The 24,559-nt window shown below is 37.6% G+C and overlaps 1 protein-coding gene and 1 pseudogene across 2 annotated transcripts in view; one reads left to right on the top strand and one right to left on the bottom strand.

Moving 5' to 3' along the window:
- OMA1 (OMA1 zinc metallopeptidase) overlaps nucleotides 1-21,593 on the bottom strand; it is a 59,582-nt gene extending 37,989 nt beyond the window's left edge. Inside the window, exons 1-6 of one of the 2 annotated variants that reach the window (XM_020905275.2) lie at nucleotides 21,518-21,593; nucleotides 12,100-12,618; nucleotides 8,947-9,175; nucleotides 3,511-3,684; nucleotides 3,296-3,403; nucleotides 529-657 (exon numbers count right to left, since the gene is read on the bottom strand). In XM_020905275.2, the coding sequence (XP_020760934.2) occupies nucleotides 529-657; nucleotides 3,296-3,403; nucleotides 3,511-3,684; nucleotides 8,947-9,175; nucleotides 12,100-12,599 (1,140 nt within the window). In that variant the 5' untranslated portion in view covers nucleotides 12,600-12,618; nucleotides 21,518-21,593. Of the gene's footprint in view, nucleotides 1-528; nucleotides 658-3,295; nucleotides 3,404-3,510; nucleotides 3,685-8,946; nucleotides 9,176-12,099; nucleotides 12,619-21,507 lie in introns of both variants that reach the window. The other variant, XM_020905354.2, reaches the window with a different exon arrangement.
- LOC139035396 (U2 spliceosomal RNA) lies at nucleotides 3,985-4,150 on the top strand (annotated as a pseudogene).
- Nucleotides 21,594-24,559: the final 2,966 nt, after the last annotated feature.

Here is a 24,559-nt window from a genome sequence, read left to right as displayed (position 1 = left end):
GAGGCTCAAGAGGGACAGGATATGTGCATCCTTACGGCTGATTCACACGGCTGCACGGGAGAGGCCAACACAACACTGCAAAGCAATTATCCTCCAAAAAAAAAAGGTCCCCATCAAAATGTAAATATTTGGGGAAAGGAAGTGTCACCCAGTGAGTACACCACTGTCACTACGAGAGACAAAAGGAACGTTTGAAGGTAAACAACAGAAGGAAAGAAAGGGTTGTGACTGGGTTTCCTCTCTGTAGAAACAATAAATATGCGTAAAAAATCATGCTAGCCAAAAGTTGCCGAGCCCTTCCTACCCATCTATCTCCATCATATAAGAGAAGTAGTATTTTCTAATTTAAATGCCTATTATTAAGAGTATCCCCTAAAAATGAGAAAATCTAAGACACTAAAACATAGTACCCATGTTTCATGATAAGGATAAAATACGAAATGATTTCTGATGTTTTTTTCTTTACAGTAATATTAAAATATCCTCACCACAAGCCATTGCAATTTCAAGTTTTTGTCTCAGACTTACCTCCTGCAGTTTAGACTGTATCCACTGGCCCAAAAGTGCCAAACTATCTCGAGGACAAATGGCCCAAATCATCGTAAGAAAAATCAGACCTAGGAAATCCAATAAATGAACCAAGCTAGCCTTTTCTGCCTGAGAAAAATCAAAATAATAAAAATTATACTTAATAAATTCAGACAGTACAGGCTTACATTTTCTCATTCACTGTGTGTGAGCACATTAAATAATTACATGTGTTTAAGTGAACTTCACCAAGTAAGACTGCAAGTTCTCCTCCTCCTGTGAGCTTTATCCTTCCGGCCTCTGGCTTACATATTATGTATTCATTCACTCACAGAGCTAATATCTGCTTGCACTACTACCACTATTCAGAAATAACGACAGGTTCATTAAACTGAACCTGTCATTAAATGAAATTTCTGTTCATATCTACAGAGTCTTATATTAACAAGCATACTAATTTTGTAAAATATGTACAATTGTTTTCTATTTTATAGAAAAACTAGGATGAAGAGAGGTTAAAAGAGTTGCCCAAATTCACACAGCTGCTTAGTAAAAAGAACAAGGAATCAAACCCAGGAAGTTACAGTTTCTAATACTGTCACTAAATCTTTAAAAACCAAATAAATGTGTTTATTATGCTTATGCTTTTAGACAGAGACCAAACACTATTGAACACATGAAGAAGCTAAAACAAGAACAATTCAGGAAAATATCGGAAATTATTTTAAATAAAAATCTTTTGACTTCATGACCTAATAATGAAAAGTCAAGCAAGTTTGAAATTTTTATCAATCTGGTATTTCCCACCAGGAAATTTAGTTATATGGTTTTTTGTATTTACTTATAGCAGTAACCAAAAAAAAGTTCTAAAATGGCTGTTTTGAATGGCAATATCTAAATATAAGTTTAATGCACTGGACTGTTCACCACGCCCCACTATTGTTGATTAATAAATGTTACTGTCACAGTGACACTGACAATACAGGAAACATTATTTGAGTGTATGAAACATGGCTGACAACTAAAAATAATCACCTAGAATACTTCTTAATATAATCTGCCCTCACAAAGCAATTTTTGCTTCATTATAAGAACTGAGAGTCATGAAAAACAATTATGGAATTATTTTAGCACTAATGAATACAACTCCAAGTGATGAAGTCATTATAGAAGAGAAAATCCTTGTAATTACTAAAGAATATAATTGCTATTACATAACCTTAGAAAACTAATAAAAATTTTAAAATCCATATTTGTGGAATAACAAAAACAAGATAAAAGGCTAGATCAAATAAAAATGGAGACTCCTGAAAAAGAGTACAGACAATGGCTAAGACGCCTAACAAAGAAATATTAATAACTATTTCCTATTTTTGAGCCTGATATTTCCTTTCTATGACTCATCTAATTGTTGTTCTTGCAGAGACAGAGATGACAACATTATGCTGAATAACACAACAATCTAGATCCAGGAAAATTAATGTACTGAAATGAATACCTTTTAAAAGCTAAAAATGACCATAATTGATTTTGCAGTTATGAAACCATTTCTAGAAAGATATAATGCATTTCAACTGCTTAGATTGATTCTTGTATGTATCTGTTTAAGGAAAAAAATTTTTTTAATTTTCCTATAACTCAGAAGAAATAAAGGCGATAATTACTATTTGCACTCCAGAAGAGCACAACTTTGGCCTACCTCATCTTATTAATACTCTAAGGAAAAGACAGAATTTGAGATGACTTTTAGAAGGATTAATAACATTATCTTTTACACTTGAAGTTAATATTACTTGCATTTCTGATGCAGCATTTTACAATCCTTTCACTATTTACCTTCGTGTTTTCAATTAGAAAATATACCTTTTTCTACTCATGTGGACAAATGAGCCATGCACGTTTTTAGTGCATCAAAATAAAAATGAGTAAATAAATACATTATTTTTCTAGATTCATACCAAGTCAAACAGATCTGTATATTCACAAGAGCATTAATCAACCTAAATTGTATGATAAATCAACCTGAAAACAGCCAGGTAACTGTGGTAAAAGAAAGCAGTGCTGGACTTGCAAACAGAAAGCCTTGATTAAAGTTCAAATTCTGCCAGTCTGTCAGATTAGTATTTAATTAATAATTAGTATTAGTATTTAAGGTCTTTTTAAACATTAGTGTCCTTGTATATAACCTAAGGATATTAAATACCTACCTCATGAGGACAATATTAAAATTATTAATGAGAAGGTATATATGAAAAAGCTCAGTAAACTGTAAAATGGCAAGGTATCATTATTATTACTCTGCATTCATTATATACAGCATATCATTCTATACATTTTCCAAGATGCTCTAAGTTATTCTCTGAGAATGAATAAAAAAAGCAAGAAAACTGATTTACCACTTAGATAGTAATATCACTTTCCTACAGTTAATTTTCTGACTAGATTATAAGTATGTTAATAATTATGGAAAGTTTAATATCTAATTTGAAATAATTAGAGGTTGAGAATAATTACGTCTTACCAAAAAAGATAGGTGATAAAAACAGTATTTAAGAGAAACACTAATTATTCAGAATCAAATACTAAAGACCATAGAAATTCTCAAAATTAGCCAATCATACTTTTTCAGGCAACAGAATAAGTCAATTACTAAAAACTAAAATTCCATCAATTTAAAAAAACTGAAAAGATTCAGTTCTCTAAAAGATTTAACTTGTTAACTTCAAAGGAGTATTTCAATAACCAAACATTCATTTTAGATACTTACAGCATGCTCAAGCACTGCATGTGCTATTTCATGGCCCAGAAGGAAAGAAAGCTGATGAATATCAGTCACACTATTTAAAAGTCCAGTGAAGATGAACACTTGTCCATTCTGCACCATAATGAAAATAATGTAAGCAATGAGAACACCATAAAAAAAAAAGGACATTAAATTTAACAATTAAAAATTAGAAATTAGACTGGGCAATATTTACTTACTGGAAGTACAAAGGCATTTATATCTGGGGAATCAACCACGTGAATAATCCAATTGATCTCAGAGATCCCTGGAATATCTTGATTGCATTCAATTAAATGATGAACCACTGCTTTAACAGCCATATATCGCGCATCTTTCTCAGTTAGCATATCATTTTTAAATTCTTCCATCCACTGAAAGATTAAAAAGTAGTCTCTAAGAGAGTGTTAGTTCCACAAAATGTTTATATTGCTTTTATTGTTGTTGTTTAGTCACTAAGTTGTGTCTGATTCTTGGCGACCCCATGGATTGTAACCCACCAGGCTCCTCCGTCCATAGGGTTTTCCAGGCAAAAACACTGGAGCGGGCTGTCATTTCCTCCTCCAGGAGGTCTTTTCAACCCAGAGATGGAACCCTCATCTCCTGCAATGGCAGGTGGATTCTTTACCACTGAGCCACCAGGGAAGCCTTTATACTGCTTTAAGGAGTGACTTATCGCTTCTCGGCCTTTTGGCTAAGATCAAGTGTAAGGAGTGATTTATATGGCACTATGTTGTTGAATACTTTAATTTTTAATTATGGAAAAATCTGCATATATTAAATACTCATTTTTTTCAAATTTGAATTATTTATGCAAAGGCAAAAATTTGGCTTCTCACAAGTGGAGTAAATTCTAATAACCTAAGATTTTTCCTATAAATTGGTTGAAATAAAATTTCATTCATCTTTTCTATTAAGCTTATAAACAAATAAAATGCTTAAATATCATTTCAACTTTCCTAAATATTTTAGAAAACAAAACATTTCCTAGAGAACATAAAGAGTTTATATAAGAAAGCAAAATACAAAAGAAATAACTGTATAGTAGAAATTAACACAACACTGTAAAGCAACTATACTCCAATAAAAATTAATAAAAACTTTCATAACATACTGAATAGAAAAACACCCTATGCTTAATAAGAAAGCTAAACTTCTACCAGAAAAAGGACAACATTTCATTAATTTTCAAGTGTCTTATTCACACAGACTGAAAGGAAATTACTGAAACTGTAGAACTAATGAGCATATCATTTTCTTTTTACTGTGTTAAGACTAGCCACCATACAAAGACATCTTTTCTGAAGCTATGTTCATGAGAGACTCTTTCAATTATACTTTGAAAAATTTTGCTCTTCCAGTCGCTCAGTCATCTCTGACTCTGTTACCCCACAAACTGCAGCATACCAGGCTTCCCTGTCCTTCACAATCTCCCGAAGCTTGCTCAAAATCATGTCCATTGAGTCGGTGCTACCATCGAACCATCTCATCCTCTGTAGTCCCCCTTTCCTCCTGCCTTCCATCTTTCCCAGCATCAGGTCATTTCCAGTGAGTAGGCTCTTTGCATCAGGTAACCAAAGTATTGAAGCTTCAGCTTCAGCATCAGTCCTTCCAATGAGGCAGACGCTTTAACCTCTGAGCCACCAGGGAAGCCCATTCAAATGAATACTCAGGATTGATTTCCTTTAGGAGTGACTGTTCTGCTCTCTTTGCAGTCCAAGGGAGTCTCAAGAGTCTTCTCCAACGCCACAGTTCAAAAGCATCAGTTCTTTGGCACTTAGCTTTCTTTATGGTCCAACTCTCACATCCATACACAGCTACTGGAAAATTCATAGCTTTGACTATATGGACCTTAGTCAGCAAAGTGATGTCTCTGCTTTTTAATATGCTGTCTAGGTTGGTCATAGCTTTTCTTCTAAGGAGCAGGTGTCTTTTAATTTCATGGCTGCAGTCACCATCTGCAGTAATTTTAGAGCCCAAGAAAATAAAGTCTGTCACTGTTTCCATTGTTTCCCCATCTATTTGCCATGAAATGATGGGACTGGATGCCATGATCATAGTTTTTTAAATGTTGAGTTTCAAGTCGGCTTTTTCACTCTCTTCTGTCACTTTCATCAAGAAACTCTTTAGTTCCTCTTTGCTTTCTGCCGTAAGGGTGGTATCATCTGCATATCTTAAGTTAACTGATATTTCTCCCAGCAATCTGGATTTCAGCTTGTGTTTCATCTAGTCCAGAATTTCTCATGTTGTACTCTGCATAGAAGTTAAATAAGCCAGGTGACAATATACAGCCTTGACAAACTCCTTTCCCAATTTGGAACCAATCTGTTTTTTCATGTCTGGTTCTAACTATTGCTTCTTGACCTGCATACAGATTTCCTAGGAGGCTTAGGTAAGGTGGTCTGGCATCCCCACCTCTTTCAGGATTTTCCACAGTTTGTTGTGATTCACAAACAGTCAAAGGCTTTAGAGTAGTCAATGAAGCAGATGTTTTTCTGGAACTCTCTTGCTTTTTCGATGATCCAACGGATGTTGGCAATTTGATCTCTGGTTCCTCTGCCTTTTCTAAATCCAGCTTAAACATCTAGAAGTTCTTGGTTCATGGACTGCTGAAGCCTGCCTTGGAGAATTTTGAGCATTATTTCACTAACATGTGAAATAGTGCAATTGTGTAGTAGTTTGACCATCCTTTGGTATTGCCTTTCTTTTGGATTAGAATAAAAACTGACCTTTTCCAGTACTGTGTCCACTGCTGAGTTTTCCAAATTTGCTGGCATACCAAGTGCAGAACTTTCACAGCATCATCTTTTAGGATTTGAAATAGCTCAACTGGAATTCCATCACCTCCACTAGCTTTGTTTGTAGTGATGCTTCCTAACACCCACTTGACCTCAGACTCCAGTATGTCTGGCTCTAGCTGACTGATCACACCATCGTGGTTACCTGGGTCATGAAGATCTTTTTTGCATAGTTCTTCTGTGTATTCTTGCCACCTCTTCTTAATATCTTCTGCTTCTGTTAGGTCCATACCATTTTTGTCCTTTATTGAGCCCATCTTTGCATGAAATGTTCCCTTGGTATCTCTAATTTTCTTGAAGAGATCTCTAGTCTTTCCCATTCTGTTGTTTTCCTCTATTTCTCTGCACTTATCACTGAGGAAGGCTTTCTTATCTCTCATTGCTATTCTTTGGAACTCTGCATTCAGATGGTATATCTTTCCCTTTCTCCCTTGTCTTTCACTTTTCTTCTTTCCTCAGCTATTTGCCAGGTTCCTCAGACAGCCATTTGAAAATTAAGGATGTTCTAAAACTACTAAATTTCCATAAAATGTGTAATTTCTTGCATATATGAATTAAGAAGTCTGTAACCTTGATAATGCATTAAAAACATGATTTTACAGAATATGAATTTTAAAATCTTTATATAGTATTTTCTAAAAGCACAAGTCACCAGTGTAAATTGTCTAAAAGAACACTACTGAAGTAGATACAACAAGATTATATGTAATTATGGTACTTTATAATAATCCCATAAGAACATGTGCTTGAATTTTCTTATCAAGCAGGTATTACATGCATAGGCTAAAAATAAGGAAAAAATATACGTACATGTATGTAATTTTTTTTAAACTTAGTGATATAAATGGTAGAACATACACTAATTTAACACTAGGCCTTTCTCAATCTTAACAAAACACTTTTCTCAAACTTGCTTCTGATTATAATATTCTAAGAAACATCTCAAATCTCTGTATAACCTGTATGGAAGAGATTGGTCTTATCTTTATTAAGAACAATCAAACAATCTTTTTAGTGAAAAATCTGTTATTTCTTTTTTACGGTAACTTTCCACTGACAAACTCAGAAGTTCAAGATTATAAAAATACAGAAATATTTTTGATATATAAAAATCTAACCACAGAAAAGTTGTCAAGTGAGGCTATAAATTCAACAAATATTAATTTAGCATATATAGCACACATTGGAGATATTGTGGGTTCAGTTCCAGTTCTCAATATCTTTACTGAGATATTCACCACAAAGTGCATATCTCAATAAAGCGAGTCACAAGAATTCTTGGTTTCCCAGTGTTTATTGTGTGCAATAGCATTATGTCTAAAAAAAACCAATGTACACACCTTAAAGAACACTTTATAGCTTAAAAAAAAAGCTAAGCATCATCTAGGCCTTGAGAGACTCATAATCTCTTTTGCCTAACAAATAATAATGAAAAGACTCAAAATACTGCATCAGTGAAAAGTGACACAAATAGGAAGTGAGCAAATGCTGCTGCAAAAATGGAGCCGATAGACTTGCTTGACACAAGGTTGCCATAAACTTCCAAAGTTTAAAAAGTCAGTATCTGCAAAGTGCAATAAAGCAAATAACAATAAAATAAAGTTTGTATACCATATGTGTGCTAAGCATGAGGGACAGAAAGATGATCTACCCTCAAGGAATTCACTAGGGGTGTAAGATGCTTACTTGAGTTACTATACTTTCCAAGGAGTTAAGGCTTCTGAAATCCAACTTTATTTTGTTTTCAAAAAATATAACTTAAAAAAATTAATTTAAAGTACATAATAAACTGTGGCAACCTGGTGGCCCAGTGGTTGAGAGTCTGTCTGCCAATGCAGGGGACATGGGTTCGATCCCTGGTCTGGAAAGATTCCACACACTACAAAGCAACTAAGCTCATGGCCACAACTCCTGAAGCCTGTGCTCTAGAGTCCAGGAGTTGCAACTATTGAGCCCACACAGCAACCACTGAAGCCCATGCTCCACAACAAGAGAAGCCACCTCAATGAGAAGCTTGCGTACTACAACTAGAACACAGCTCCCACTTACTGCAACTAGAGAAAGCCCTCATGCAGCAATGAAGGCCCAGGGAAGCCAATATATGAATAAAATTTTTTTTAATGAAAAAGAAAATATATACATAATAAACTGCCCAAATTGATGTTTAGGGGGTGGGGAACTATGTTATTCTACTTAATTTTCAAGATACAAAAATTCAAATTACAGATCCATTTATTAAAAAAAATACATAGTAAGCACTACTTTGTACACTGTGCCAGTACTTAAAATAAAATGATAAACAGAACAAACAGGCTCTTTGACCCCCTGGAGTTAGTCTAGCAAGGGAGACATATCAGCAAATAGATAATTATGCAAATAATTATGATGCTTCTACCCTCATGACTAGTGTTTTTAAAAGGAAAGTACCGTATGCAAAGAGAAAATAAAAGTAGGATACCTAGCCCCAATATAGCCAAGTAGTGATCAAGCTACAAATGACTGATTCATAATGTAATCTGTGTTGTTATGAAGGATACCCCCTAGGGTCTAACACAGCCTCACTGCTTAACCCAGTCAGGATAATCAAGGAAGGCTTTCCTGAGAAAGTGACATTTAAGGTGACATGTGACGAGCAGGAGCTGGCTGGGTGATTGTGAGGAAAGGCGATGTAGATGGCAGGAATACAAAGCATGAAAGGTCTGAGACTTTTTGGAAAAAAGGCTAATTCCCCATCAGAGATTAAAATTAAAAACTAGTGCATTGTTCATGCTTAAGAAACTTTCCTGCTTTAAATATTATATCAAGCAATCTAGTTAAACAATGAGTCTTTCTACTTACTGCTTCATATTCCAGTTCTGATAAAAGTCTGAAATGTTCTTTCCCCAATAACAGTAGCTTGCTCCTTCCTGTGACTGGACTCACTTCCAGATGTGTAAAATAAAACACTACAAAAAGCAATCCAAAACTACTCAAGCCAAGGAAGAGCTTCCATTTATTCTTCCTTAAACTTTCTTTAAATAGTTCCTTCTTGTTAGGAGGAAGTGCCTGCCACCATTTTCTTATGCCCCTAGAGCAAAAAGAAAAATTCAAAGTTCTGATAACAAAATCAGTACATAACATCAAAACTTAATGTTTATGCTAATATTTTGTCATCAAAGGCTTGAATTTTTATATTTCTCTGTATAGATGGGATTTTTCCAGTTTGTAAAATTCTCAGCCAAATGATAAAAAAGCAATCAATTATACAGAGCTGTAGTTAAAAATTCTAATGCTCATTTGAATTTTCTTCTCCAGTTATTTTAAACGAGCTAAGTGAGAAGTTGTTTTACTATAACTACCATTAGTTCACATTTATTAACTATTTAGCACATTCAAGGTACTCTTCTAATTGCTATACGCATGTCATCTCATTTAATCTTCATAATAACCCTGTTACAGAAGAGAAAATTGAGGCATAGAGAAGTTAAACAACTTATCCAAGGTCACAGAGTTAATAAGAGGAAAATCAGGAAGGAAGGCAATGTGATAATAGAGATGAATTGCCCAAATAAACAACTGAAGGCTTATGGTACAATAAATCTTCACCTTTAACCACAACTCCCCCCACTGCTCATCAGACGTCAGACATCTGGCACAATCTGCCAGTACTTCAGTCAGATGCAAGGGAAACTATCTCAGCACTGATTTTGGAAACAAATATTGCTCAGTAACAGAAACTCCACTAAGCTCCAGAGAATACAACAAACGAGAGGTGTAATAAGAGCACAGGCACTGTACACACAGAAATCAGAGATTTTATGGATAACGTCAGGGGAGGTCCAACCCTACCAGGCAACAATACTCTCTGCTGCTTCTAGGATTCACAGACATTCTGAGAACCAGTAATGTCTTCAGTGGCTTCCCACATGGCTCAGTGGTAAAGAATCTGCCTGCCAAAGCAGGAGACCCAGATTCAATCCCTGGTTTTGGAAGATCCCCTGGAGAAGGAAATGGCAACCCATTCCAGTATTCTTGCCTGGGAAATCCCGTGGACATAAAGGCCTGGCAGGCAACAATCCACAGGGTCGCAGAGTTGGACACGACTTAGCAACTAAAACAACAACGATGTTTTCAGTACTTAAACAAAAAACTTCCCCCATGAGTTCATCTGTGAGATTACAACAAATATTTAAAATATATACATCATTCTCTGGACAAAATTTATTTTATAAAACAACTTCTTTATTTTAGTCCTGCTAAGTGATATACCTAAAAGGCCCTTAAAGTGTTTCAACCTTAAAAAGACTTAGATCAAGCTATGAAGTATACTTATTTCCAATTTAAAAATTTATGACACTATTATTTAAAATGTATGAAAACATAACCTAAAACAAAATTTTAGGTGATTTATAACAGTAATAACAAAAAGTTAAAAATAAACAAATAATTTAAAAGAAGGAAAAAGATCTATCAGCCCAAGAGCCTAGGCTGAGTTGTGACAAAGATTCTCTCCTGGACCAAACTCTACTTAGACTCCCATGATCGTTTTTACTTCGGGACTCCTGTGTTCATCTATGCACTGGTCAGTTAAGTCAGAATCTCTCATCTTCCATATATGATCACTTGTGATATCTAACCTGTTATTTATCATTCATCATCCCCCAGGTCAGTGGTCCCCAACCCTCTGGCACCAGGGACTGGTTTTGCAGAAGACAACTTTTCCATGGACCTGGGGTGGTGGTGAGGGAATGGTTTGAGGATGATTCTCATAAGGAACACACAAACTAGATCCCTCACACGCCCAGTTCACAGTAGGGTTCATACTCCTATGAGAATCTAATCCTGCTGCTGATCCGATAAGAGGCAAAGCTCAGGCAGTAACGCAAGCGATAGGGAACAGCTGTTAAATACAGATGAAGCTTCGCTTGCTCGCCCCTGCTCACCTCCTGCTATGCAATTGCGTTTCTAAACAGGCCACGGATAGGCACCATGGTTGGGTAGTATCTGATCACTCTCACCTGTCTTTGGCAGTAACTCTGGTAGATCAGATTGAGTAGAATCTCTCCTGGCTCCTGATGTTTCCTCTCTGTAGTTTTCCATCTACCAAGCCCCACACCACCTGCACAGCCCATGGTGTATTCAGAACTGACTCTGGTTCTATACTGAGGTCTCTTTTCTCCTATTGCAAAAGTTCTGAATAAAAACTGGTTTTACTTCTTTGACTACTGCCTAGCTCTGGCTTTCTTTGAAGTCATACTTAAATTGAGAGCTAAATTAACTGTATATTTTCTGAGTGCCAAAGCCTAGTCATAAAGAACACAATAAATTAAGAGTGCAAGTTCTCAATTTTGGATAAAAAGAAAACTGGGTTGATTATTACGGAAGTAAAAAGGCTAGAAGGCACTTCATAGTTATCAAATATAAAATAACTTTATAGGGAGACAACGCTTAACTTTACCTTTCTTCAATCTTCATGGAGCAAATAAGAGAAAACAAGATTAATTATGAGGGAAGAGTTTTAAGTTAAATATGAAGTATTACTTAGCTTTAAAAACATTAAGTGCTATAAAGGATCACCAAGAGAAAATAAAGATTTGTTGGAAATAGAATAGAAAAATAAACAAATACAATTAAGAGTTAATTTGGCTAGGAGTTCTTTCTTAAAAGAGCAAAGTTTTTCAGTTTCATGATTCAATGCCTCAAATTTCATGAACTAAAAAGGAATGTTCCTACACATGAACTATAACAAACATTTCTGATTTTTGTAATTATAAGATCTTTAAAATAGTGTCTAGATAAGATATATAAGAATAATTTTTACAGATAACATTTCTATATTATATATGAGGCAAATGATTTCAAGATTATTAAGGCATATATACATACATATACCAACTATTTAGAAACTGAACTTCCGAGCTAATCATGGGAGGGAAATCTACCAATTTTTCTTTAAAAGTACAGTTTTACAAACTTTTAATATAAAAGCTTACATTTTAAAAAGCATTTTACCTGCCCACAATGATTGCAAGCAGCTTCTGCACTGGCTTAAGAATCATCAACAACAGAGGAACAGGAGTAGCTTGGCACCGTGGAGAAGTGTGGAAACTCCTGACGTCTCTTGCGGGTAAACAGTTCAGGGGATGCAACAGCGAATGAGCAGGAACTATGGGAACGTCTTTCATCAGTAGCTGTCTTGAAAAAGAGTCAGTCCATGCAGTATATTTTCGGCTAATCATCCAAATTTCCTTACTTCCGGTGCTCAAAAGGCAGTCTTTTCTTTTGGTATTAAAAGTCCTATAGAAGAGAAAGTTTTCAGGCAGAGGAGTCCATCTATCAATGTGATTTACTCCCAGGCCCGGAGATTTATTTTCTATATGGTTAATTTTCACTTGATGAAAGTCCCGTGAGGTTACAGCTTGTATGTTACATTTTCTCCAATTGGTCAGTAAATTAAATCGGAAGAAAAAACAGTTTCTAGCAGCAGACTGCAGTCCACAGATGAAGCTCATCTTTGTTTTACTTGATTATCTGGAACACAAAATATAAACTATAAATAATCCCAGCAAAATATTTATTACCATACTGGAAATATAACACATTGAAAAGTTGTTCTTCCTTCATCACATCTTCAACCAAATTACCTTGGGTATCTACTCACCACTCATGCAGCAATTCCTTTTAACAACAAAAACCAAAGAGGTTTTACTAACTTTTTTTAACTCAGCAACATGTACTTCCAATCTCCAACAAATCTGGACTTTTTTCTTCTTTTCATTTTTTAAATTTTAGTTGAAAGAAGTCTATTTTTATTTTAACAGCTAAATTATTTGGGGAATAAGAAATAAACAAAAACAGGACTGAAAGTAAGAAAGTGAATGTCACTCAGTCATGTCCAGCTCTTTGCAACTCCATGGACTGTACACAGCCCATAGAATTCTCCAGGCCAGAATACTGGAATCGGTAGCCATTCCATTCTTCAGGGGAATCTTCCCAACCCAGGGATTGAACCTAGGTCTCCCACACTGCAGGCAGATTCTTTGCCAGCTGAGCCACCAGGGAAAGTTTCAGCAATTGGCAGTAACCGGATCAAAGAGCATTAAATGGAATAATGACAGAATGTGGTCCACTGGAGAAGGGAATGGCAAACCACTTCAGTATCCTTGCCATGAGAACCCCATGAACAATACGAAAAGGCAAAAAGATAGGACACTGAAAGATGAACTCCCCAGGTCGGTAGGTGCCCCATATGCTACTGGAGATCAGTGGAGAAATAACTCCAGAAAGAATGAAGGGATGGAGCCAAAGCAAAACCACCACCCAGTTGTGGATGGGACTGGTGATAGAAACAAGGTTCGATGCTATAAAGAGCAATATTGCATAGGAACCTGGAATGTTAGGTCCATGAATCAAGGCAAATTGGAAGTGCTCAAACAGGAGATGACAAGAGTGAACATCAACATTCTTAGTTCGAATCCGCGAACTAAGATGGACTAGAATGGGTGAATTTAACTCAGATGACCATTATATCTACTACTGTGGGCAGGAATCCCTTAGAAGAAATGGAGTAGTCATCATGGTCAAGAAAAGAGTCCAAAATGCAATACTTGGATGTAATCTCAAAAATGACAGAATGATCTCTTCATTTCCAAGGCAAACCATTCAATATCACGGTAATCCAGGTCTATGCCCCAACCAGTAACGCTGAAGAAGCTGAACAGTTCTATGAAGACCTACAAGACCTTCTAGAACGAACATCCAAAAAAGATGTCCTTTTCATTATAGGGGACTGGAATGCAAAAGTAGGAAGTCAAGAAACACCTGGAGTAACAGGTAAATTTGGCCTTGGAGTACAGAATGAAGCAGGGCAAAGGCTAATAGAGCTCTGCCAAGAGAACGCACTGGTCATAGCAAACATCCTCTTCCAACAACACAAGAGAAGACTCTACATATGGACATCACCAGATGGTCAACATCGAAATCAGACTGATTATATTCTTTGCAGCCAAAGATGGAGAAGCTCTATACAGTCAGTGAAAACAAGACCAGGAGCTGACTGTGGCTCAGATCATGAACTCCTTATTGACAAATTCAGACTGACATTGAAGAAAGTGGAGAAAACCACTAGACCATTCAGGTATGACCTAAATCAAATCCCTTATGACTATACAGTGGAAGTGAGAAATAGATTTAAGGGACTAGATCTGATAGACAGATTGCCTGATGAACTATGGATGGAGGTTGTGACACTGTACAGGAGACAGGAATCAAGATCATCCCCAAAAAAGAAATGCAAAAGAGCAAAATGACTGTCTGAAGAGGCCTTACAAACAGCTGAGAAAAAAAGGGAAGAGAAAAGCAAAGGGGAAAAGGAAAGATATACCCATTTGAATGCAGAGTTCCAAAGAATAGCAAGGAGAGATAAGAAAGCCTTCCTCACTGATCAATCAAAGAAACAGAGGAAAGCAATAGAATGGGAAAGACTAGAGATCTCTTCAAGAAAATTAGAGATACCAAGGGAACATTTCATGCAAAAATGGGCTCAATAAAGGACAGAAATGGTATGGACCTAACAGAAGCAGAAGATATTAAGAAGAGGTGGCAAGAATACACAGAAGAACTATGCAAAAAAGATCTTCATGACCCAGGTAACCACGATGGTGTGATCAGTCAGCTAGAGCCAGACATACTGGAGTCTGAGGTCAAGTGGGTGTTAGGAAGCATCACTACGAACAAAGCTAGTGGAGGTGATGGAATTCCAGTTGAGCTATTTCAAATCCTGAAAGATGATGCTGTGAAAGTGCTGCACACAATATGCCAGCAAATTTGGAAAACTCAGCAGTGGTCACAGGACTGGAAAAGGTCAGTTTTCATTCCAATCTCAAAGAAAGGCAATGCCAAAGAATGCTCAAACTACAACACAATTGCACTCATCTCACATGCTAGTAAAGTAATGCTCAAAGTTTTCCAAGCCAGGCTTCAGCAATACATGAACCATGAACTTCCAGATGTTCAAGCTGGTTTTAGAAAAGGCAGAGCAACTAGAGATCAAATTGCCAACATCCGTTGGATCATCGAAAAAGCAAGAGAGTTCCAGAAAAACATCTATTTCTGCTTTATTGACTATGTCAAAGCCTTTGACTGTGTGGATCACAACAAACCATGGAAAATTCTTAGAGAGATGGGAATACCAGACCATCTGACCTGCCTCCTGAGAAATCTGTATGCAGGTCAGGAAGCAACAGTTAGAACTGGACATGGAACAACAGACTGGTTCCAAATAGGAAAAGGAGTACATCAAGGCTGTATATTGTCACCCTGCTTATTTAACTTGTATGCAGAGTATATCATGAGAAATGCTGGGCTGGAGGAAGCACAAGCTGGAATCAAGATTTCTGGGAGAAATATCAATAACCTCAGATATGCAGATGACACCACCCTTATGGCAGAAAGTGAAGAACTAAAGAGCCTCTTGACGAAAGTGAGAGGAGAGTGAAAAAGTTGGCTTAAAACTCAACATTCAGAAATCTAAGATCATGGCATCTGGTCCCATCACTTCATGGCAAATAGATGGGGAAATAGTGGAAAGGGCGACAGACTTTATTTTGGGGGGGCTCCAAAAATCACTGCAGATCGTGACAGCAGCCATGAAATTAAAAGATGCTTGCTCCATGGAAGAAAAGTTATGACCAACCTAGGCAGCATATTAAAAAGCAGAGACATTACTTTGCCAACAACCATTTGTGTAGTCAAGGCTATGGTTTTTCCAGTAGTCACATCTGGATGTGAGAGTTGGACTATAAAGAAAGCTGAGTGCTGAAGAACTGATGCCTTTGAACTGTGGTGTTGGAGAAGACTCTTGAGAGTCCCTTGGACTGAAAGGAAATTCAACCAGTCCATGCTAAAGGAGATCAGTCCTGGGTGTTCACTGGAAGGACTGATGCTGAAGCTGAAACTCCAATACTTTGGCCCCCTCATGCAAAGAGCTGACTCATTTGAAAAGACCCTGATGCTGGGAAAGATTGAAAGTGGGAGGAGAAGGGGAGGACAGAGGATGAGACAGTTGGATGGCATCACTGACTCAATCAACATGAGTTTGAGTAAATTTCAGGAGTTGCTGATGGACAGGCAGGCCTGGTGAGCTGCAGTCCATGGGGTCGCAAAGAGGCGGACACAACTGAGTGACTGAACTGACTGACTATTTTCCAAATTTGATGAAAATTGTAAACTTGCAAATCAAGAAGTTTAACAAATCACACACACTGACAACACAGAGAAAACTATTCCAAGGGATATAAAATTTCTTCAAACCAATGAAAGAGAACATCTTAAATTTGACGCCTTAAATGGGACACATTCCTTGAGAAACACAAATAACCAGAGCTCACTCAAGCATAAATAAATAACCTAAAGAAACTTACACATGATCTTTAAATTGAATTTGTAGTTGAAAACCTTTCAACAAAAAAGTTCCAGAACCAAAAGGCTTCACTGGGGAATTCTACTAAACATTTAAAGAAGAAATAACAATTTTATATAAACTCAGGAAATTAAAAGGGACTAATTTGCAACCCATTCCTTAAGACCAGCATCACCTGATTAAAAAAAAAAGGATAATTACAAAAAGACTACAATATAATAACCCTCATGAGTATAGATACAAAAATTCTCAATATTTTAGGAAATCTAACTCAACAATATATTAAAAAGACAGTACATCATGACCAAGTGACATTTGTCCCAGGAATGTAAGGCTGAATAAAAATTCATACATCAAAGTAATTCACCCTAACTGAAAAAACACCACATGATCATCTCAAAAGACACAGAAAAAGCACTTGATAAAACCCAACACCCAGGGGCTTCCCTGGTGGCTCAGTGATAAGGAATCCATCTGCCAAGACAGGAGACACGGGTTCAATACCTTACCCAGAAGGATCCCACACGCCAAGGAGCAACAACGCCTGTATGCCACAGCTACGGAGCCTGCGCTCCAGAGTCTGGGAGTGCAAATACAGAAGCCTGCATGCCCTAGAGCCCGTGATCTGCAACAAAAGAAGCCACTGCAATGGACGCCCACACTGCACCGAGAGAACAGCCCTTGCTCACTGCAACTGGAATAAAAGAACAAAGATCCAAAACAGCCACAAAAAAAAATCAACAACCAACCTTTAAAAAACTCGGTAAACTAGGAAATTTACAGGTAACTATATCCAACAGTATGTTTGCTGGTGAAAGAATGTACTTTCCTCCTAAGACCAGGACCAAGGAAAAGATGTCCACTCCCACCACTTCTATTCAACATTATACTGGAGATGTTGGTGAGTGTGACTGAATTGAGTGAAAACATACGTAACTAAATAAATAAGTGGAATCCAGATAAGAAATATAGACCATCTTTATTCCTAGATAACACGACCGTCTATCCAAAATATCCAAAGAAATCTACAAACCAAACCAAACAAAAAAAAAAACTATTAGAATGAGCTTAAGGTGGCAGAATACAAGAGCAATACACAAAAATAATCTTATTTCTACATACTAGCAAGTGAGAGAAGCCAGACCCATACACAGGGAAAAAACACTACTCTCCCTCCAAAAAGCATACTCTGTGATTATAGCTATATAATATTAACTGTAGAAAATGCAGACTAATTTACAGTTACAGAGAAATCAGAGAATGGAGAGTTAAAGAGGGGCAAGAGGAGGAATTACAAACTTTGGGGGACAATTAAAGGGCTCACTATGGTGACTGTGTTGCTGATTTCATAAATATACACTGAGTCCAAACATATGCACAGCTGAAGTATGTCCAAACTACTGTGGATAAACTATACATTAAGATATTTTTTTAAAGATACTAAAAAGAGACAACCAAACACAATGTGTAAACTTTGACTAAATCCTACTTTGAAAGAAAAAAAGCCTTAGAAGACAATTGGAACTACTGGGATAAACTGAATATGAATTTGCTTTTAGGTTCTTTTAGGTAAGTATTGCTTATTTTCTTAGTTGATAAAGATGTGGTTATGGAGGTGAGTATCTTATACCTGAAATACTTGCGGAACACTCTCTTCATGATGAATGAAACGTTCAAATTTTATAATAGAAGTACCTACATAACAAAGGACATAAAGCCGATATACTAAAAATGGCAGCAATCTTTGTGTAAAGTGGTGGTTATATATGTGCCATTGAATTTTTTTTTTCAGTTTTCTTTAGTGTTTCAAAATCTTCATAATAAAAATGGGGAATACATGTAAATCATGGCTGATTCATATCAATGTATGGCAAAAACCACTACAATACTGTAAAGTAATTAGCCTCCAACTAATAAAAATAAATGAAATAAATAAAAATTGCATCTTCTGCACTGGCAGGCAGGTTCTTTACCAGCTGAGTCACTGGGGAAGCCCAATAAAAGTTGAAAGTAAAAATACATAAATCTAATTCAGTCTAGGTTAATATACTATTATCTAGAAAGATGCTTCAGAACATCAATTTTCATAAATAGTATTACCTATATATCAAACTATTTGAATACTGCTCAACATTTTTACATACTTTATACATTCTGCCCTTGCATTATTAATGTATAATCTGAATAAAGAGCATGCTAAGCAAGCATTAACTTCCAGTTAACCCTTTTTGAATTACTACCAATTCTAAATCAGTAGAGTCGAAGTTGATATTGTATATAATAGTTTTAAGGTTAATAACAAGATATTTTCTAGTTTTCTTCTCCTTTGAACTTAGCTGAAAAGTGGTAAAATATTTCAGGCCTGGAAATCATTTTAAAATTAGTATTTGGGTAGCTAGGAAGATTCTTCATTGGCTAGGTGGTATGCGAGTTACAGACACAGCATAAAATTCAATCCCTGACCTCACAGAGGTTATAACATAGTAGGGCATGGCTGGGGGGGGGAGGTGGTGGCGGGGGAGGGGGTAAGTACTTTAGTAAGACTATTAAAGGACAGTAAAACATGGCCTTTTATTAAGTGCCATACACTGTATGAATTTTAAAAAAGAAAATACATCTATGAGTAGCAAAATAGTTCAGGAAGGCAATTATTATGCACAACATTTGGGCAGATGGAGAAAAAAAAATTTAAGATTTCAAATATGAAAGTGTACTTAAGGTTTATATATAGAATGTCTTCTACCAAAAGTCAAAACTGCAAAAACAACACACTCTTTTCATTATTCTAGGAGACCAGTTTCAGTCACTTACCAACCACACTCCCTTTTTATAAGTGCACTCTACAGCCTAAATCTGGGGCATAGGCCTAGACTGCCATGTTTGTCCCTTTTGATTCTGACCTCTGAATTATTTATTATTCATTCATACATTAAATATTTAATAAGTGCCTACTACATGCCATACCACATACCTTTCTGAATGCTAGGGATACCACAGAAAACAAACCAGACCAAAATCTCTACCTAATTTGCAAAAATAGCAATGCTTAAAATATGGCAGTATACACAAATATAAATAAATCTAAAGGAATATACACCAAAGCATTCACAGTGGTTATTTGCAGTGGCAGGATGATGGTTGTAAGGATTCAGCATTTCCATCTTCTGTATTTCTGTGCTATTTACATTTTTACAGAATGTGTGACTACTGTTGTAAGCCCCAAGCCAATAAAGCCAACTGTATTTGTAATTTTCACTGGTTTCTATGCACTTCAATAAACTCCTACATACTGTAGACCAAACCCTGCAAATTACCACTTCCCACAATTTCTCCAGGCACCTTCCCCACTCTTTCTTCACCAACTCCTAAGTTCCAGACCCATGGATTTACTTACTCTTCTCAGCGGGGGAAAAAAAAAAAAACCTCTCATCTCTGTGTGCGCACATCTATTTACACTGCTTAGCTCTGCTCACATGTCAAGCAAACTCCTGCTCATCATTCTCGACTTCTGTGAAATGTAAAGTGTTCTACTGACACAGAAGGTATAAGCAGAAGCCCGACACCATACCTATTACACATACAAGCAAAAATATTATCATTTATACCACCGACAAGTGTCACTTAGAACAGAAATAGTGCCTGATAGTTTGTAATCCCTGCTTTATCCTTAAGAAAGGGTGAAGAATGGGAGAAGAAATCTATTTATAAATTTTCAAAGAGCCAATGACTAGACTACCCAGAGCAGAAGAATCCAGGCTTACATATCCTCTTCAAAGAACTGCAGCAGGTCAACAAACATAGCTGGCAAACGTCTAGGATTACTAAATTAATGATGTGAGAAAATTAAACAATCTGGATTGTTAGCCTCTAAGAACATTTCAGATCCTTAATTCTTTAAGTACCATCTCAGAATGAGCAAGTACAGCCCTCACTGGCACTCACAGCTGAAGCCTAGACGACAGCTTTAACAACTCTGCTGAAAATGACTATTTCTTCTCCAGTTTCTATGGCAACAGCTGTCAGATCGGCAAAAATAGGACATGTACTTTAAAATAATCATTCAAGCAAAGTACACACATGATGGAAGGCTTAAAAAAATAATAATAAATTGGAAGGCAACAGACTTGGTTCTTAGGCTTCCAAATGTCAGACTACATCCTTTCACCACAGCTGAGAATGATGGATATGAACCCAAACCCTTTTAGTGAGGGTTTGGTTGCATTGGCTGGAGTCACTACAGCTGATCAATCCCTGAATTCTCCATGAAGTATTTTCATTTCCCTGGATTAAAATTTCTCATGCACATTGTAACTGTTGTTCCACTTTACACAAGCAAGAGACATTATTTAAAGAGCACAAAAAGTGAATTTTGTAGACAAGTTCATGAAGAAATTGTCTTAATACCCTACAGCTGTTCAGACAGGGAATTTCCTATTTTTCACTGGGGTAGGTAGGAAAACTCTTCTCTACTTTTTAAGAGTGAGGAAGTAAAAGAGGTTTGAGTCTCAAGATGCCTAAACCGGCTGGAATCGGTTTTCCACGGGAGAAGGTGTCACTATGAGGCACATGATACTACGTTAATTAGAAACACAACTTCAAAAAAGGGTCCCCTAAACGAGAAGGCTGGGAGAGGGAGGTTATCTTGCCGGAAAATGCAGCCACCTGTCTATTTGCAACTCCCGCGCTGCACGGTAGCGCCCTGGAGTCCCTGCAATTCACACCAAGAGAGGACCAGGCGGGAGAAGGAGGCTTTACTCCCACGTCCTCCGGTCCTCCTGTCCCCCACGCCCCTCTTCCCCGACTCCACACGCCGCCCCCTCAATTCCCGCCCGGGCGCCCTGTCGTCCCTCCCCCACCCCAGGCCTCGCCATCCCCATCCCGCCGGGTCCACAGGGTCCTCGCTCCGCACCCCAGCGCCCCTCAAAGCTCTCTCCGCCCCAACTCCAGTACTCTGTCCCCTCCCCGGGGCCCGGCCCACTCTGTAGCAAAGGAGTCCCCACCAGGACAGACCCCAGCAGTAGCAAAAGCGAAGAGTCCGCCGACTCGACCTATGCGCACGCGCACACCCCGCCAGAGAAGCCCGGCCTCTTCACTTCCTGCCCTTGTCAAGGACCGGGACGCCTTTTGCTCCGCCCACACCGGGCCGTCTACACACCCGCCCAGGTTCTTCCTCCCAGAGGGCCGGGTCCCGTGTTAACTATGGCGCTCTAGTGCCCCCGTGTGGCTGGAGGAGGGACGTGACTGTGGGCTAGGCTCCTTGCCTAGGAACATCACTAGCGTGATCCAGGCCAGGGTGTGCCCGCTGTAGATACCGCCTGCTGTGCTGGCCGGAAAGGAAAGGGATTCGAAGGCTACCAAAACGCTAAGGTTTCTTAGTTCAGAAGTTGCGCTGGTAGAAGTAGTCTTCGGAGTGTGAGAACTGTCTGCTTTCACATGGCACGTTTTAAGGAAGATGAGGGATAATCTGCAGCATCTGGAAGTTAGTTGAAAATAGCTGGCTACAAAGTGATGTGTATAGTAGACTTCATTCATTCCACCAAAGAATACTCACTGAGCACCAAGTGCATTCTAAGTACCAGGGATACAGAGAACAAGACAGAGACCCTACTTTCATGGCGCTTATGTCACAGTGAAGAAAGGGACAAGCAAGTGAACAAGTAAATAAACAAGATACCAGATAGTGATATGATACTTTAATTCCAAATGTAGTCTGTTATATTTATATTCTATGCACAGTGAAGAACATCTTAAAGGAGAGAAACACTATTTTTAGGTATCACTTTTAGAGCATTTTAAAATAATTTTTTTCTTTTATCTTGCTTGCCTGTATTTTATAGTTTGCCTTTTGCTTTGAAGGAACTATGTTGGCATATCTCTGACCACTGGTTCCCTGAAAACTGAAGTGGCGGTTCTCTGAATCTTCACAGATTTACCTCCCACCCTCTGAAGAGCATGTTTCTTACCAAGGTTTCCAATATACTAGCCACCTCTTGCTCATTCTGCCTGATTAGCATCATGTCATCAGTGAAACACGTGTGGTGTTCTGGGGGATGCCCAAGTGGTCCAGGTTCTGTATTATGATGGGTCACAGAGCTGACACGATGGCTGTGATCAGGGCTCCTACATGGCTAGGTCTGCAGTAGTTTGTAAGCCATCCTCCTGGTTTCTGAAGGGGGTTGGCAGGCAAACTAAATGGAAACATGACCATTTAAGGGGCGACCATTCCTGCATCCTTTAGGTTGTTCATGGTAGCATTAATTTCACTGTCACCTCCACATCCCCTTGGATGAAATATTGGGTTTAATTTATTTTTTTCAACTTGATAGAGAAGGGATTATTTCAAAAGTGTTCACTTGGACTTCTCCACATGAGAACTAAAGGCCAAGAACCTAATGTGCAGGCTTGTGCCAACTGCCTGATTTATATTCCCAATTATGAATTCAAGAGTTTGGGGAAATGGGTGGGTCTGTAGGCCCAGGGACCCATTGTAAGCTCTGTGTTATCAAGGACTCTGCTCATTACCTGACACTCAGAAGTCCCCTTTCTTACAGAGGAGCCATAGGAGTACTTTATATTTCTGGATAACAGGATCCTTTCAAATCCTGAGAAATATCTGGGTGTTCCTCTTTCCCCAGACAACACTTGTCTCAGTGTTGCAGGGTCCTTCTTCCTAGGGACCTAACCACCTCCTTCGGTCAATGGGTTCCATGGTCTGGGTCTGAAAATTGACTCAGATATGAGAATTAAGCAAGAAACATGACTTTTTATTTGGATAACCACACTGAGACTCCTCTTCCTCCATTTGTGTGTTTTCCTGGTCATAGATGTTAAGCAGAAACCAGTTGGCTGCCCATTTATAGAATGTAATATAATAGAACCTAAGATATTTTCTGTATGATTAGGCCCGTGGAGCTTTTACAAGACACATGCTTATGCCCTTCTTGTGGTGAGGACCACCAAGGTAACCGTGGTCGCAACAGTTCTGAATAGCCCATCCTTTCCTGACTCAGTTGAAGTGTTACTTTTGATACATACTGCTGCTGCTGCCAAGTCGCTTCAGTCGTGTCCAACTCTGTGCGACCCCATAGACTTCATAAATACCTGCATGTTTCTGGACTTTCTCTTTGTTCCTTTGGCCATCTGTTCTGGTACTAATATACAATTCTAGTTATTCTAACTTTACAATGTATATTTTATTTTCAAATATTTTCTGCCTCTTCTTATACATTTGACCTTGTAAATGAACTTTAGGACTTTTTTCAAGTCCTCTCTATCAAAAGTGCATTGAGATTTTGGTTTTGTTATCACTGTTGTTTTTAAGTTTATATTAATTTTGAAAAAAAGATTTTATCTTTGCAGTGTTGACTCTATCGGTCAAGGAAACTGGCATGTGTCTCCACTTGTACAGGTCTTCTTTTATGTTCCTCCATAAAGTTTTACAGTTTTCTTATACGATAGGTCAAAGCAGTATGTTTTTAAAAGGAACTATAAACTTTGACTTGTCTTGAATCTCAGAACTGGAAAGGACTTAAAAATCATCTCATCACCCCACTCAATCAAACAAACAAAGATATGGGGTATATTTTGGTGAGTTTTTTTTTGACATGGTGACGTCATATTACATGTATTTTCTGTGACTTCAGTTTATCACTTGAATAGCAAGTCTTGGAGAAATTTCTATATAGATGCAGATAGATCGAGTTAATTCATTTTAATCACTGCATAATGTTTTATGGAAATGATATTGCCTCACTTATTATTCCCTTGTTGTGGACATTTAACTATTTCTATTGTTTTGTTCTTAGAAAGAACTCAGTTTACAACTTTGCGTGCTAACTAAAATCAAAGTTCCTGAGTCTAGTGCACACAACCAGTGCCTACAAAGTCCCCCTCCTCAAAGTCACCACTAGGTGGCACAATGCCTCTCAAAGGCTTTTTTTTTTTTTTTGGCTGTAAAGTGTCCTTCAGTTCTGTTCAAAAGGTATTTATCAGATGGGTATTGTATACTAAGCACTGGAATTTTGCAATACCCCAATTTCAACACAATAAAAT

Source organism: Odocoileus virginianus, chromosome 5 (assembly GCF_023699985.2).
Source record: "Odocoileus virginianus isolate 20LAN1187 ecotype Illinois chromosome 5, Ovbor_1.2, whole genome shotgun sequence".
NCBI lineage: Eukaryota > Metazoa > Chordata > Mammalia > Artiodactyla > Cervidae > Odocoileus > Odocoileus virginianus.
This window is presented reverse-complemented; position numbering and strand designations above follow the sequence as displayed.